Source organism: Dromiciops gliroides, chromosome 3 (assembly GCF_019393635.1).
Source record: "Dromiciops gliroides isolate mDroGli1 chromosome 3, mDroGli1.pri, whole genome shotgun sequence".
NCBI classification, from domain to species: Eukaryota; Metazoa; Chordata; class Mammalia; order Microbiotheria; family Microbiotheriidae; genus Dromiciops; species Dromiciops gliroides.
Window position 1 is genome coordinate 432,819,594 of NC_057863.1, and position 18,013 is coordinate 432,837,606.

The 18,013-nt window shown below is 38.1% G+C and overlaps 1 protein-coding gene across 4 annotated transcripts in view; it reads left to right on the plus strand.

The window, feature by feature from the left end:
* Positions 1–18,013, plus strand: part of ZNF385B (zinc finger protein 385B) — a 525,190-nt gene that overhangs the window by 158,369 nt on the left and 348,808 nt on the right. Inside the window, exon 1 of one of the 4 annotated variants that reach the window (XM_043990460.1) lies at positions 3,504–3,896. The exons of the other annotated variants lie outside the window; for them this stretch is intronic. Within the exon in view, the coding sequence (XP_043846395.1) occupies positions 3,872–3,896 (25 nt within the window). The 5' untranslated portion in view covers positions 3,504–3,871. Of the gene's footprint in view, positions 1–3,503; positions 3,897–18,013 lie in introns of those variants that run through there. 4 annotated transcript variants of the gene reach the window in all.

Here is an 18,013-nt window from a genome sequence, read left to right on the forward strand (position 1 = left end):
CACAAGTGCTTCACTAGTCTTGCCACATTCTGTTCTCCCCATCTTGGCAGCAGTGCCCCCTGAAGCTGACACCTCTCTTCTCTCTCTCACAAGTAGTAACATTGTCGCTTCCTCATGAATTCACATTGCAGATGCCATTGATAATTGTTGTAATTTAATAAATTACATGAGACCATTTGTATTAAATATCTCATGATACATTTTAAAATAGGGTAGCATTCTAAAATTGTTCATTCATCATTTATGAAAATAATCATTTTAATGATAGAAGCCTAGACCAGGTCCAACTTGGACTATTCAGAAGAATATAAAAGATACCATAATGGGCCAGACTGATGTCCAAACAAATAGCCAACCATGGCCCCTAAGAAGTTTGGGGGAGACAGTATCTTCAGAGATTAGTTAGATACCCCAAATAACTATAAGAATCTGTTGTGACCTTATCATCTATGAGTTTGTTAAAGTATCTTTTAAACTCATTTGTGTGCTTTTTTATTAATAGTTATATTTATATTTATAGGTATTCCAGTTTTCTTTATCACATATAGCACTTTTTTTTTTGCTTCCTCAATTGATTCAGCTATGTATAGGGATGTTAATGGACTATCTTATAAAGTTAGACCAAGAAAAGTACCATGCTTCCTGATTCTTTTGTGTCTTCTTGTCCTTTTCTAAGCATTGCTACAGTTCTTAAGAGTTTACTGATTTTTTTTTTTGCAGGGCAATGAGGGTTAAGTGACTGGCCCAGGGTCACAAGCTAGTAAGTTTCAAGTCTGAGACTGGATTTGAACCTAGGTCCTCCTGAATCCAGGGCCACTGCTTTATCCACTGCGCCACCTAGCCGCCCCCGTGTTTACTGATTTTTACATTTCTGTTCCCCACTGCTATATTTTCTTATCATTTTATAGAGATGTTCTTCTTTCTCTTTTTATGCCCTATCATTTTGTATTAACCTAATGGATTCTTGTGTTGCTTATTCTCACCTGGTTTTTGACATTACTATTCCTCTGTCCTTGCATGATTTTATATCCACATTCCCAAAGCTTCCTTGTTTTCCCTTTCATTGTGACAACAACCCCCAGCCTACTACTTTCTACCCAACCTAAAAAAGAAAAAATGATGCTACTATCAAAAGACCTCTCCAAGCAAACACTTATTCAGATACAGATTCTCAACTAATAGATCAATATTTAAAAAAAAAAAAAAACAACAAAGGCTACTATAATCTCTGGGCTTCCTAATCAAATATTTCTTTTCCATGTTAAACTTTTTTTTTGCAGGGCAATGAGGGTTAAGTGACTTTGCCCAGGGTCACACAGCTAGTAAGTGTCAAGTGTTTGAGGCTGGATTTGAATTCAGGTCCTCCTGAATCCATGGCTGGTGCTTTATCCATTGCACCACCAGCTGCCCCTAAACTCTTGCTTCTTCTCTAGAGAGCATTGTTGTCATTATCAACAGCAGTGTTGTTATCATTGTTATCCTCAAAAGTTCATTTGGTAGGTTTCTCACTTCCTAGGAACTTTCAACTCAAGACCAATACAGACCATCATAAATAAGATATAACTAAACAAACACTGAATTAGACCAAGGCTACATCAATGAGAGAAGAATCATGGCATAAAATTGTTTGATTCAAGATTGTCCTAACGGCAGACTTAGTTCTATTTAACATTCATAGCTAAAATTGGGGGGATTGGGAGGCTTATCATGGACACAAAACAGCTGGATGCCATGCTATATCCTTCCCTTTTTGAGGGCCAACCATGATGTAGTAAAAGGGAACCTATATTTAAATTCTAGGTCTAACAAAAATTGATTTTGTGAGCAAGTGGTATAATGAACCTCAGTTTCCTTTTCTGGAAAGATTATTGACTATAGAAAATGATTGTGAAATGAATGATTTCTTGACATGAATGTGCAATACAAAGTGATATTAGGGCCATTGCCAGTGACTCTGAACTAGGACCACAGTTGTTTCAGTCTACACCATTTAGATGCTATTCCCCCAACCCTGAGACAGTTCTAGAAGTTCATTGTAGACCTCTTGTAACTGCTGAGAGAGAGAGAGAGAGCGCAAACACACTTACTATGTGCACAGCACTAGATTCTTGGTTTTCTGGACCATGCTGCTAATAGCTGCAAAATGAATGGAAGAATAGTGGTAGAAACATGAACAAAGAGTATGGTTCTTTCCTTCCTTCTGTGAGGGGATGATCCCCTCTGTGTGGAAGAGACACATAGCCTTTCAGCTCAGACTTATAGACATTCAGTTTTATCTATTTTCCCCAAATCCAGTTGTCTCTACCCTAACCCTTAGTGGCTGCCATGATCAAAAGTGTCCCTGATCTCTAGCATGCTGAAAATTAACTGTGATGTGTTTTTTTCTACATAAACTTTTTTAGGCCAACTGTTACCACAAGGATACTGTACTAAACAATTATGGATGTTACTAGAACTATGCGATATACATTGATTTTGAGACCTTCCAACAAACAGAAAGGGCTTGCTATATATTAGATCCTGAATAGATGACCCCTTCAAGAAGGCAGGACATATGCTGTTCTCCAAACAGACCCTTGTTGTATTTCTTGGAAATATTAGTTGAAAAAGCCTCATTCCTATAGCTCTGTGATCATTTGACTGGAAAAATCATCATTTTGGGGGAGTGTATGTCTATGTGTTTTGGGGGAAGGAGGGGAAAGTGCCTGTATATGCAATGAAACCAATAATCTCAATAAAGTCTTTAGTCATTTCTGCTGCAACTTTCTGGGTTGTAGGTCTGTCTTGTGCTTTGATAAAGAGAACTAGCTGCCTCATGTGTTTACAGTTTAGTAAAGAAAAAGAAAATGCTGTGAAAAGTAAAGGTATGAATTATTGCTCTGTGTGTGTGTGTACATATATAAGAAGCAGATCTGTGGATTGGGTGAGCAATGGGATTTTTTTTCTTTAATCAATGTGCACATTGCTTTCTTGCATGTATGTTATCCTGTGCCACGGAATGCACTGAAATCTTTTGTATGTAAGAACTTAGTTTGCAGGGAAAAGACAATGTATTGACCAATGTTTACAAAGCCTTATACTTATAAAATTATCATTATTATTTATTTTAAAGACAGGCACTTAGTAAAAAATGTGCACAAGGTACTCTTTAATGGATATCTGTGGTCAAATATATGGATTTCTTTCCATTATCATAAATGTAAATGCCTCTGCTGCTTTCATTCGTCTGTACAGAAGGCTCAGTAACCTACAGCTTTTTTGATTTTTTTTTTGCAGCCTTTATAATCATAAGTCCTCCTAATCTCGACTACTGATTTCTTCTCTGTCTCCTGCTCATTGTTGAAAAGGCAGAGCTATTTTTAACATTCGCACACTTTAGCTGGAGGATCCTTCCTTGGGGGGCAAAGAGGGGTGGGAGAAGGTGTTGGGAGCCTTTCACAATCATCTCCTTTTGATGGTTTGCTTGAATGTGATCACCGTAGCTGATTTCATGCATTGATAATGAAGGCATAGGTTGCCGGCTCCTCTGCATAAATCCACCTCAGACTTGTAGCTTGACAGCGCTCCCGCCTTTCAGTACACATGAAGATATAGGACTGAAATTGCTTTGCTTTCTTTACAAATGACTCAGAGTGTGCTTGTCCTTCCCTAAAATGTTGCCGGCGTGTAAAGGATTTTCAATGAGCGATGCAATAAGCCTGTGTCTGGGAAGGTTTGAAGCTGCATTGATATAACATTGTACTGTCACACAGATGATCAGGGCTGGAGCCAAAGCTCTGTAGCAAGGATTGGGCATCAGACTGGTCACATACTGGAAGTTTGCTTTATCCAACTTGGTTGTCATTTAAGCTGGTGAAAGGGGGCTGCCGTAATGTGGAGTGGACTTCCTAGTAGAGGTGAGCATTTTTAAAATATATATTATTGTTAAACTTGGATGACTCGCCCTGAGATGTCTGTCTGAGATGTTTTTATACACCTTGTTAATCCTGTAGGGTCATCATCTGTGTTTACCCTGAAACACGGATGGAAAAGAAGGGGAAAAGTGAATCCCAGAATGTGTGATTCTTTTGATTTTATTTCAAAGTAACTCCTTGAATGTATGGGCTAAGCTTTCTGTTTCTTCACTGCTAGCTATTTGCAGAGGACATCTTACCAGTAGGTGACTTCCTTTGCATTTTAAACATTTTCGAACAAGTCACTGATATTATGTGATTTGCCATCATTTTAGAAAGTAGCTAATTAGCAGTGTGATTATGTGCTGCAGGTACATAAAAAGGCTATAGACTGAATGCAATCTGTAGTATCTTTGACATGAAAAATATAGAGGGAACCTGTGGTAATCACAAGCTAAGAAAGTAAATGAAATGGATTATATACTGGAGTTATCATCTTGTTAAGCTTGACATTATTAATAATTAAAAGTTATGACCTGTCATGCACTGGACAACCTTTAGTCATTTATTTCCAGTGATGGCTTTCTTTATGAGAGAGGCATAAAATTGCAAGCATTTTTGCATCAGCATAGTTTAATTAAATGTGACATTTTAAGTGCATCAAGTTTTATTTTCTTTAATGTAAATATGGTGTTGACATTAGTCTGGGAGGATACATTACTAAATCATCATACTTTCGAAAGGCCCAACTTAACATTATATAATGTATTGGTACCTATAAAAAAGAGTTTTACCTGCAGATGAAAACCACTGAGATGATGGTAAGCTGAAAGTTAGCCTCTCTCCTCTAAGTGTTGCAGTCCTCCTGTTTGATGTCTATTAAAATCTAGTCTAATTCTTATGTGCTCAGAAAAAAATTTTAAAGGAAGAGAAGGGTGTTGACAATTATTGTGGCATGTTCGCAATTGTATTATGCTTATTAAGTGTCTGTTTAAAATGGAGAGATTGTAGAGGGAAAATCTATTTTTATTTGATTGGAAACTAGCAGAGCTCTTGGTGTTTTCTTTTTTTTCCTACTAAATTTATTTATGAGGCAGCTGTTTTATAGCTTTCGGGTCTAAAGTTATAGATAAGTGTGTATTTGTTTGACAGAAGATTCGAGAATTCCCATTTACTGCCAGTACATGTAAAGCTTGGCTAAGCAGACTGCATCAGGAGCAAACCATTTGTGTTAGCCAATCTGTCTTTGCAAGTCCCAGGGCCACTATCTTGCTAGAAGCCACTGTGTGCTTTTGAAAGCATGAAATTAGTTTTATACTGAGCACATGGTTTCTCATTTAGCAGTCCTTTTTATGGTAATGGTCAATTTATGGTTCACTGCCAGGATTTCGGTGTTCTGTCAAAGCTGATAGCTTCCACTAAGGTGTCCCTTGGAGATAAAGAAAGAGAGAAAGAAAGAAAGAAAGAAAGAAAGAAAGAAAGAAAGAAAGAAAGAAAGAAAGAAAGAAAGAAAGAAAGAAAGCCCACCTAATTAGACCTTAGAAAGGAAAATCTAACCTCAGACCTAGTCTACTAACTGAATATTTTGGTTATTCCTCCAAAGTTCTTTCATGTTATGTAATCTGGATTAAGCAGGTGAGTAACACTTGCCAATTTGGTTAGTCCTTAAAAGGTTACATAGAGATAGCTAAGTCAATGCATGTGAAATGTTTGTCCATACTTTTAGAATATGTTTGAAATAAGCTACTCTCTTGGTGCCAAAAGAATCACATAATTCTTTATCACTTTCATTTACTAGTTGGGAAATAGATCCTACAACACTATTATGAAGAAATACAATCTATTCCCTCCTTTCCCAACCCTAACATACCCCATACATAAATTAGTGTGTCACAATATATTGTCACGCTGTACATCCCTTAGCTTTGATGACTAGTGACTGTTAAAGACTACAATTAAAGAGTCTGAACATAGAATAGTTGAAAAATTGCTTCTCCCATGTAATTTCTTTGACTTGAAAAGTGAAAGCTCTCAGCTGCCATAATTATAGAAATACCATGTTAATTTTCTCCCCCTTGTCAGCTAGTGATGAAGAATCTAAGTATGTAAAGGAAGGCTGAATTGGTGATGATTCTCTGCTGCTTTCCTTTGAGTTCTTTGGGTCATTACAGTACCATTTGACGCAAACGTACAGATTAATGTTAGTGTGCTTTATAATGGAGGTAATCAACATTAATGGCTAGGGTATTTGTTAAAGAATTTGTGTGTGGTCATCTTTTTTCCATGATGGTGATGGGCATTCAGGTGGATCCATCTATATAACAGGACTCATACATACTTATTTTTTTTTCTTGGTCTCTCCAAAGAAGAGAAAGGGAAACTTTAAATCTTGAAATTTAATTCAGTTATTTATTTCTAGTCACTTGGAGGTTTTTAATTTGTTGAATCAGTTAAAGGCTGTTAAAGTAGATGTACATTATAAAAATATGGAAACATATTTATGGCCAATGAGAATCATCAGAGGCATACTTTCTGCTTTTGACACCACAGTGAGAATTAAACCTTAATTATCCTTACATTTTAGACTTCGTGTTGTCACAAAGCATAAATACCTTCTCTCTATCGTCAGGATAGGTATTTGTTTTAAAGACTTGATTTACAAATAAACCCTTTAGATGTCATGCCTTCTTCCTAAGGCTCAGAAAAACAAATAAACAAACAAACCTGTCTTTGAGGATCCAGGAAGCAGTGGGTAAGGGGGACAGTAGGTACCTGCTTGAAAGTACTTAGAGACACAGTACTGAACTATTTTTAAGCTTAAAAATTCAGAGCTCTCTTTGAAAACAGAGACTTGTTATTTCAAATGAAAATAATCCACAAAAGAATCATTCATGAAAGCAAAAGATAATTTAACACTTATTAATCTTAGTAATAGCAGTTTGTCATTTTTAGAAAATCAACATGAGACCAAGACAGAGATGCTCAGTAATTCATTATCTACTCTGCTTATTTTCTTAGCCCAAGGTACCAATAAATCCCAGTTATTCTTTGGCATAGTTCTTTCAATGTGGAGATTATTATTCAATCTAATCACTTGATAGTCAAAACAGAGTTGTGAAACACTGCTGTAAACAAAACTAAGTCCAGTGTTTTTAGATTTCATTTGCATAAAGAAAATCATTAGTTTGGACTATTTGTAATGAGTTCATAGTTAAAAGCAAATAACATAGATGTTTAACATTTTGCAGTACATTGGGCTCTGTGGGATGAGAAAGTTGATACTTGTTTCAACATCTTCTCCATAGGATTGCAGAGCTACACCTCGAAGGGACACTAATGGTCATCTTGTCCCACCCCCTTCATTTTATAGATAGGGATACATGGAGGTTGTTACTAGCTCAGTGTCACTCAAATTATAATCATCACTGGGAGACACTGAACTTAGATCTCTCTCCACAGCCCGTGCCTTTCTGCCATGACATTTTGACTTTTTAAAATGACTACCTTTTCTGTTCTTTCTTCTTTGAAAAGATGTTCATATCATTTTCAGGTAAGAGAGTTAAGTTTTTATGGATGAAATAATAGCCACATTTTACTGAGTCAAAAAGAGAGGCGTTCTCAGTTTTGTCAATAAATAAAATTTTGTTAGTTCGCTAGCTTTCTTCTGTGCTTTTTCTAAGAAAATTCACATTTTTAAATCTTTTTTCCCCAATTTTAGGCATAATCTTTGTTCTTCCATTCAGTTAGATCTGTGATACTCAAAGCCCAAATCTTAGCTCTTCTTTTTCCCTATTGAAATTGATTTTAAGGAATGAGTAGATGGGAAATAAGTCAACTCTATTAATAGAAGATACTTAGTAAATTGCAATTTCAGTGCATTAGATGGTATCCAAGGATCAGCTCCAGGATTTCTAAAAAGAAAAATTTACTTTGATGTCTGTCTGTCTTAGCAATATGCAATTCTTCACAATCTGGTTATTTCAGTTCTTAAAACTTGTTTTCTTTTCCTTTTCTTTCCCTCTTAACTGTTTCTAACTTTTTGATGATTCTATCTGGTTCCTCACTCTGCTCTGCACCTCAGTTTTTTATAGTGAGATTAGATATCAGTCTCCTAAATATACCATAGTATTTGGCAAAGTTTCTCACCTAGAAAATCTCTCTTTCCCCATCTATATGTCAGTGCTCATATCTGCTATACTTTTTAGTCATTCTTGCCTTCTACTTGTTTGTGGTTGGCAAAACATCCAATATGGATTGATAAGAGCAGCCAAATTTCAATCAATTAATGTAACTTGAAATCTTTGCCTCAAGAAACCTGAGTGAATTGCTTTCTTAATTATATTGGAATGGACTCTACCTTGCATAAATCAAAATTACTAGTAATTTGAAGGGGAATTCACACAGTGTGAACTACTTATATTAACCTACTAATTCATTTCTTCTGCTTCAGAAGGAGTTGCCTTTTTTGGTGAAACTTTTATGACAGTTGATGTTGGAATAGTAAACAAATTGGCATCTCCCATGTGGGATGCTGATATTAGGAGTGTCCTAATCTAAATTAAGATTTGTTCCAAGGTTTCTTGCCTCACCATAAAAATGTCTTCTATTATTATTTGTTCACATGTTAGGTAACCAACTTGTGAATTTTATTCACAGACTCTATGGTAATGATAATTCTTGTTTACTCCAATTCTTTCACTGAGAGAGCTCTACTTTTAAGTACATGACTTTGAAACCAGTATGTTTCTTTAGCGTATATGATTAGAATGGGTGGTGGCATGTTCAGTGTTCAGTGCTCCCTCCAATAATAGTTTTGCCCTAGATTTTTAGGTTGAAATGCAAAGCTTTGGGTCTACATTTTTGAAGAATTTCATAATTGGCACATAATTAGATGTGACTTTGGGAATTCTGACTTGATGATGCTTCCTTTTCTTCACATATTGTAGTATAATTATTTTAATAGGTATTAGGGCATGTTTTAAACTGGCTAATACTGATTAGAGCTATCTAGGAGATATCTAGGAGATAAAAAGGAAACAAATGGAAAGTAGGTTTAAAAAGTGAAGATGTGTATGTGTTTGTTAGAAAGACTTCCCTTAGGGGGCAGCTAGGTGGCACAGTGGATAAAGCACCAGCCCTGGATTCAGGAGGATCTGAATTCAAATCCAGCCTCAGACACTCAACACTTACTAGCTATGTGACCCTGGGCAAGTCACTTAACCCCCCATCCCCCCCTCCCCACACACATATGACTTGCCTCTAATAGGATAAACTGAGCCATGGATGGTAAATTAGAGGTAAGGTGGCGTTATGGCTAGAATTATAAGCTTTGCATCAACAATACCTGAGTTCTGATCTTGTCTCTGACAATGCCTTGATCTGTGACTATAGGCAAATCACTTCACCTTTATTTACCTCAAGTATCTCCCCCAGAGGGCAGCTAGGCAGCACAGTGGCTAGAATGCCAGACCTGGAGTCAGGAAGATTCATCTTCCTGAGTTCAAATCCAACCTCAGACACTAGCTGTATGACCCTGGGCAAGTCACTTACCCCTGTTTGTCTCAGTTTCCTCATCTGTAAAACGACCTGGAGAAGGAAATGGCAAACCACTCTAGTATCTTTGTCCAAAAAACCTCAAATGGGGGCATTAAGAGTTGGATATGACTAAAATCTCCCTCAGACTGACCTACTAAGTCATAGATGGTTTTGTTCTGCATCAGTGGCAAGCATTATCCACGGTGACAAAATTGCCGATCATTTAATACTGTATTAGATTAACTATGTAATTTTGCATGAATTGAAACTGTCAGATTGCAGACAACACAGTTAAATGGACATGAGATATAAGAGAAGTCCAAGTGGATTCTACTGTTGAAGAGCAATAGTGAAAAAGTCTCCTCGAGGGTAGTGAGCAGTGCCTGATATAGAAAACAAAAGTACTAGGAGCATTTGGAAAATAAAGGAAGCCTTGCCTTTGCCTTTGATTGGTACAGCTACTCTGTCCCCCTTACTCCCTTTCCTGCCATCAATGAGCCGGAGCAAACCTCCTCATGCACTCGTCAAAAGCCTTAAAATGTCCAATCTTAATACTTTGGGACTGCTGAAAAGGAAGTGGGGTTGTAGATTTAGATCATCCACAGTGATGACATCATCTTTCTCCCTTGACCCCATTTGGGGTTTTTTGGACAAAGATACTAGAGTGGTTTGCCATTTCCTTCTCCAGGTCGTTCTACAGATGAGGAAACTGAGACAAACAGGGATAAGTGACTTGCCCAAGGTCATACAGCTAGCGTCTGAGGTTGGATTTGAACTCAAGAAGATGACTTTAGACAAGTCACTTAATCTCTTAGGGCCTCATTTCCAGCATTGATTAAATGAGGGCATTAGATTAGGTGAACTGTAAGGTCCATTCTCTCTCTACATCTATGTTACTAGGACCATTTGAAAAGGACCAGTGTTATGTGAAAAGAGAACAAGTGGATGCCAATTTGGTATGAGAAGTGAGACACCCCAAGATGTTCTTATCCAGCCTGCCTTGACATTCGAAATGTCTTTCATTAGAATCACTCTTTTGAATTAAGTACCATCTTCAGAATGTCTATATTAAAATAATTTTGTTACCTCAAAGCAACCTATTAATCTCTTTGTACCCATTAGCCATAAATGTCTATGGCATTCAAATCCTTCATAAATTAACCCCCACCCCTTCTAGTCTTTTTTCATTTTACATTCCTCACCTCTCCCTCCCCACAGCCTCGCATGCACTACTGGATCTATTGACAATACTCTTTGCTCTTCTTCAAACAAGATGCTCCATCTCTCAGATTTTGTATTTTTGCTATCTCCCATGCCTAGAATTTTCTTCTAACTTATGTCTTCCTCCTGGATTTCCTGGCTTCCTTCAAGTCCCAGCTAAAATCTGACTTTTGGGGGCCAGCTAGGTGGCACAGTGGATAAAGCACTGCCCCTGGATTCAGGAGGACCTGAATTCAAATGCGACCTCAGTCACTTGACACTTACTAGCTGTGTGACCCTGGGCAAGTCACTTAACCTTCATTGCCCAGCAAAAAACAAACAAAACAAATACAATCTGACTTTTTACAGGAAGCCTCCCCTAATCCCTCTTCTTTCTAGTTTCTTCCTTACATTGATTATTTTCTATTTATCCTGTATAGAGCTTGTTAGTCCATAGTGTTTGCATACTAATCTTCCCCTTTAGGCTGTGAACTCCTTCAGGGGAAGGAATGTCTTTTTTCTTTTTCTTTTTTGACTCCCAGACTTAGCCCAGTGACTAGCACATGGTGGATGCTTAATAAATGCTAATTGACTGACTCGACTATGGACACAGTGGCAAATATTACTGTACTTGATTAGATCAGCTAACTGAGACCTAAGTAGATAGGGCCATGGAACATGAACTAGGGAATAGTATAGGAGACTTTGGGTGGCCAGGACAGGGATTAGAACATAAATCTATATCTGAGGGACAAAGACTAGATGGGTCCCTGCAATGATGGTCTCTGGACAACATGAGGGCATTAAGCATTGGAAGGGGCAGGGAAGCAAGGGAGATATGTCTTCAGATGAGAATTCCGTAGAACTTAACTATCATGTGTGATTGTGTTGCTTTGAAAAAATCTATTGAGAGTACCATCTTTCCCCATTCCATCAATGGATATAGGCCATCCTCTTCCTGATATATCACCTGCCAAGCTCCTAAAGAGGGACTCTCTCATCTCTTGTAGGTTGTTCTTATTACTGGAGAGGGATATATAGAAAGGAGAGGATGAAGGTGCTACCATAGCATCTCAAAGAGTTTGAGGGTAAGGAGCTCTAGAGGCTAGGTGATTCTGGCATAATAAATGTCTGAAAGCTTTTTGGGGAGGAGGTGGGGTGTTGATGAGGGTGCTTTTCCCTCTCCTATCTATAAAGAAAACATGTTGCAGATTTTTGAGGTTTACTATGATTTTTTTCTGCTAATAAAGAAAATAATGTAACAGATGTTTAAAGCCTTCTTCCTATGTCCCTTTCTCTTGTTCTCCTAGACCTTCTAGTGAAAGTTGTATGTAAGGGCTGATAGGGTTCTTCATGACAAAACATACATTTCAGGAGAAAGTGCGAGCATTTTCTGTGTCTACAAAAATATGTTTGGGGCACTGTGCAAGACACTGAGGGAGATACAAAGCTTAGATAACAACAACAACAAAATCAATATTCCTTTGCCCCTCATGTCACTCAAACATCAATCCTGTACGTGTCCCTCTATAGTTGTTTACCCTTGTTCTACTGGATTTGCCATTTATCATCATAACTTTGCACAGGCTCAGGACAACTTCTAGCCAGGATCAAGGGAGGAAAAGTCTTCATGGTTCTGATAACTACTTTCCTGTACTCACGCATATGAGCACTTCAATTTGTTGGTTATCTTCACAGAATCACAGAATTTCCAAGTTGGAAACTTTCCAACCTATAGTTCCAACCTATATCCATCTTTCTATATGCTATCTTGTCCAACCTATATCCAAATCAAAACCCATGCTACCACTTACAGTGGTAGTTATCAAATTGTGGGTTATTCACCATCTCTAGAGGGAACTCCTTCCATTTTGGGGCATCTCTAACTCTAAAGACTTTTCTCCCCTAACATGAAGCCTAAATTTACATTTTCTAATCCTGATATCTAGATCCAAACAGAAACACTAGAATCTTTTTGACATCTGAAGAGAGCTATCATTCCCTACCTAGCCCTTCTCTTACTCTCCTCTACCAAGTTATTATTCCATGTCCTTATTTGACATGGCCTCAAGGACCTTTTCTGTGTAGGTTTCCCTCCTCAACTTCTTGTCAATGTCCTTTGTGAACTCTGGCTCCCAGACTGAATATAGCAATCCATAAGTAATCTGACCAGTATATCTAAAATAATGTCTCTTTATTGCTGGAATCTATCACTCCCTTTATGCAGTCCAAGATCATATTAGTTCCATTTTATTGCCAAATCACATTATTGACTCATTTTGGTTGTACAATCCAATAAACCACCTAGTTATTTTTTTCAGATAAATGGATATCTCATCACATCTCTCCCATCTTGTACTTGGGAAGTAGATTTTTGACCCAACTACACAACTTTAAATTTATTGCTATTAAATTTCATATAATTATATACAATCTGGGGCAGCTAGATGGCGCAGTGGATAGAACACCAGACCTGGATTCAAGAGGACCTGAGTTCAAATCCGACCTCAGACACTTAACACTTACTAGCTGTGTGACCCTGGGCAAATCACTTAACCCTAATTGCCTCACCAAAAAACCACCCAAAACAAAAAACACCAAATAATTATATATAATCTGGTGTTCTAGACTGTTAAGCTCTTTTGGGGTACAAATTGTCATCCACTGCATTAGCAAGCCATCCCAATTTTGTATCATTGGAAAATGTGATAATCATACCATGTGTTCTTTTATTCAAATCACTGGGGGGGGGGCAGGGATAGAGGTGTCATGGTGCAGTGGAAAGTTTGCCAAACTAGGAGCACTCACCCTGGCTTCATAGTTCCTGGAGTTCAGATACTGGCTTTGCCATTCATTCCCTGTGGGACCTAGGGCAAATGATTTAAACTCAAAGGGTCTCAGTTAATTCATCTTCAAATTGAGTGGGTTGGACTAAATTACTTCTGAAGTACTTTCAAACTATAGATTTATGTTACAGAGTCCCACATGCAACATACTACCATGGAGAAGCTCCTTCCAAGGTGGCATCAAATCATTCATATAGCCTTGAGTCTGGCCTTTCAACCAGCTCTGATAGGATTTAATTGTGGAATATCATCTAACCCACATATTCGCATCTTTTTCCCCAAGACAGAATGTGGTACTTTATCAAATGCTTTGCTAAAATATAGTTAAATTATGACTACAATATTCCCCTGATCTGCTAGTTTAGTAACCCTGTCAAAAAAGGAAATAATCATAATCATTAGAGCTAGCATTTATATAGTGCTTTAAATTTTGCAAGGTACTTTCTGAATATAATCTTATTTCATTCTCACAACCACCCCAGGATACTGGTACTATTATTATCCTCATTTTAAAGTTGAAGAAACTGAGGCAGATAGAAGTTAAGTGATTCGCCCAGGGCCACATAACTGGTATGTGTTTGAAGTTAGATCTGAACTCAGTTCTTCCTGAATCCAAGTCCAGTGTTCTATCCACTGTGACATCTAGCTTGCCTCTAAGGCTAGTCTAGCATAATCTTTGTTTGTTTTTTGTGAGGCAATTGGGGTTAAGTGACTTGCCCAGGGTCACACAGCTAGTAAGTGTCAAGTGTCCAAGGCCGGATTTAAAATCAGGTCCTCCTGACTCCAGGGCTGGTGTAGTCTGGCGTAATCTTGATCTAGTCTGTACTGGTTTGCCATTCCAATGGTGGTCATATCTTCTTCCTTTTTGCATCTGGAAAATAGACAGCTACAAGGGCTACTGTTCCTTCTGTCCATCCTCTGCTGTACCATTGACATAATATATTTGCAAGAGTATATATAAATTAACATGGTTGTTGCAAATGCAGTTATAGGACCTTCTTCTTTATATGGCTGGCAGCTATATGGTGCAATGGATAGAGCACTGGGCTTGGCATCAGGAAGACTCATTATTCCTAACAACAAGTGAGTTTAACTTCTTGGACACTGGAAAAGAACCACCAAGACATAGGAATTGATTAAATATAATATTTAAGAGGGGGAAAGAATTAAGAATAATATTGCTGTTTGGAATATGGGAAAGTGGTTGTGTGGTATTGTCACACAGAGAAGTAGCTTGAGAAAATTTGTAATGTCAAAAAAAAAAAAGAAAGGAAGGAAGTTAGCTTGGCATGGCCTGATCTTGATGAAATCAAGGGAGCTTTTTGTGATTACTCCTTTCCTTTTCTAGGTATCCATTCATCATCCCTTTTATCTAATATATCCTAGAATTTGGCCAGAAAGTCAATACCATTGGCCTATGTTTTGCAGCCTCTATTCTCTCTGTCTCTCTCTCTCTCTCTCTCTCTCTCTCTCTCTCTCTCTCTCTCTCTCTCTCTCTCTCTCTCTCTCTTTAAATTTTAGGATTACACTTGCCTTCCTCTAGTTTTTTCTAGAACTTTGAAAAAGTTTTCCAGAATTTTCTCTAGTGATATTTCTTCTGTTTTTCCACATTCTTTCAATGATCACCAATAAACACTCAGCAGTCACAACTTACTCCATTTTCAGTCTCTTTGGATGTGGCTCATCTAGTTCTAGTAACTTAAAACTTTCAAGGACAACTAGATGTTCAGATGTTCTCTTCCTATATTCCAATTTACATTGACTTTTTTTCTGTTCTTTTTTTTTTTTTCTTTGAGGCAATTGGGGTTAAGTGACTTTCGCAGGGTCACACAGCCAGTAAGTGTTAAGTATCTGAAGCCGTATTTGAACTCAGGTCCTCCTGACTCCAGCGCTGGTGCTCTATCCACTGTGCCATCTAGCTGCCCCTTACATTGACTTTTAAACTCCTATTATTCATTTTGCTTCTGTCCTTCCCAATCCAAAACTCATTCTCTTTGGCACAGAAAATGCAAGCAAAATAAGACTTAAGGAATTGTGCCTTCTTTCAATACAATCGCAGAATACGTTTTTGAGAGAAGGAGTGGACCTGAAGGGCTATCTAGTTCAACTGCTATCCCAAAGGAAACCACACTACATCAGACCTGACAAAGGTCATCCAGTCTCTGCTTGAAGATCACCAAGAATGCATCATCTACCGCAACACATTCCACTTTTAGATAGTTCTAATTCTTAGGAAGTTTTTTCCTGACATATAACCTAAATTTTCCACTTTGCAACTTTTACCCATTGCTTTGTCTGCAATGGGGACCAAGAACAAGTTAAACCCTCACCCATGTTAATCATTCAAATACTTGAAAACAGCTGTCATCATCACCACCACCCCCCATTCCCCCCCCCATACACCCATTCTTTTCTTCTTCAGGTTAAGCATCCCTATTCATTCAATTAATCCTCACATTACATGGACTCAGAGTTCATCACCATACCGCATCTCTTCCTCTGGGAACTCTCCTTATTACCAATGGCCTTTCAAACTGTGTTACTCAGAGCTAAACACAGTATTCCAGATGGGGTCTCACTAGAGCAGAATGAAGATTCTCTGAAACTATGCTTTTCTTAAAGCAGCTCAAGATTGAATTAGCTTTTTTTTTTTCATTGAGCTTTCAGTCAACTAAAATCCCAATTTTTTTCACACAAATTTATTTCTAATCCAGAATCCCCCATCTTGTACTTATGAAGCTGAATTTTTTTTGGACCTAAGGGTAATATTTTATATTTATCCCAAATTGAACCTTCTTATCTCATTAGATTAAGTTCAGTGCTCTTATCTGTCTAAATTTGGGGGATCCTTTCTGTCACCTAGTGCACTTTTTCTCCCTTCCAGCTTTGTGTCATCTGCAGATCTGATGTTCGTGCCATCTGTGCCTTTATCCCAGGAGTTGAAAAAAATATTTTTTTTTGTGGGACAATGAAGGTTAAGTGACTTGCCCAGTGTCACACAGTTAGTAAGTATCAAGTGTCTTAGGCCAGATTTGCACTCAGGTACTCCTGAATCCAAGGCCAGTGCTTTATCCACTGCGCCACCTTAGCTGCCCCCCTAAATCCATAGTTTCTTGAGTGAAATTACATACCCCCTTGGGCTTGTGCGATGGAAGGGTCTTTATTTTTCTACCTTCCCACTTTAGAGCAGGCACAGATAGCATTGGTCCGCTTCCTGGCAGCTCTTATGATCCTTTCAATTGACTGATGAGTGATAACTTCATGGATATAATATACTACAGGCAGACTCCCAACTTCTCAAGTCTCTTCTTCCTGCCAGACATAAGGTATACGATGGATTCTCTTGATCTGGGGCAGAAACAGGAGGGAGATGCCCTTCTTCCCACCTGATCCAGTCAGGTAGTGCATGACCTCCTAGGCAAGGCTTCTTCTGGAATGGAGCCTTCTCCTCTTCTTTCCTTTGTTAGAGGGTCCTGTGAGATCTCGAAAGGCAGCTGGTGTCTTGAACAGCAGGGTATTGATTGGCTACTGGGGAAGTTGTAGCAGCAAGAGCAGGCAGAGGATATTGAGCATGCTTTAAGAACTAGGCCCTCCTTGGCCAGTCCTTCTAATAAAAATGTTTCTCTTTTTGTCTACTGAAATGTATCTTAAAATCTCCTATACTTCTTGAGATGACTTGACCTCGAAGAATTTTACTCTGTGGGATGTAACTTTTGCAAATATAAACCCTATCTTCTTTTCACCAATATGGCTTTAAAAAAAGTCGGCTTCCTCACAAACTTCAGATCATCTGAATTTTAATGCCCCCAATTGTACTACAGGATCATACCTCTCTTTTATGTCTATCCTCTGTTAACTGACTGATTTCTGTAAACAGATGGAGATGTGAGTCTGATGCTCAGTAGAGAGGTAAAGATATTGATTTCAGAGTCACCTATATAGCAGGGATTATTAAGGCCATAGGGGTGAATGAGACCATCAAGGGAGAAAATGTAGAGGGATGGGCTAATAATAGAAACTTGGAGAATATATGCCTTTTAAGATCAGAGGACTATGAAGTACTACAGAAGGATAGAGAGAAGGAAGAAAAGTGTAGTATGGTATCCCTGAAGCCAAGAGATAAGAAAGTATATCCCAAGGAAAGGATGGTTAACAAGACCAGATGTTAAGAGAGGTCCAGGAGAATAAGAATTGGGAAAAATGCTAGTTAATTTAAAAGTAAAGTCATTAATTGGCTTTTAATTAGTAGTTTCAGTAGAGTTGTGAAGGAAGAAGTCAAGTTTTAAGAGTTTAAAGGCAGAATGATGATAAAGAGTGATAAAACAGGACAGTAGCCAGGTGAGGTACAGGGGTCAAAAGTTTTGGGGAAACTGAGCATCATGTAGAGAGATGACAAAGAGGCATTGGAGGAGGAGGAGAAAGTAATGGTGTGTGAATGAGAGTACATGTTTACTGACACAGAATTAGAGGACAATGGAGTGAAAAGAATAAAGGGATTCACCACAGAGGCAACTAGAGGTACCTCTTCTGGGAAAGAGG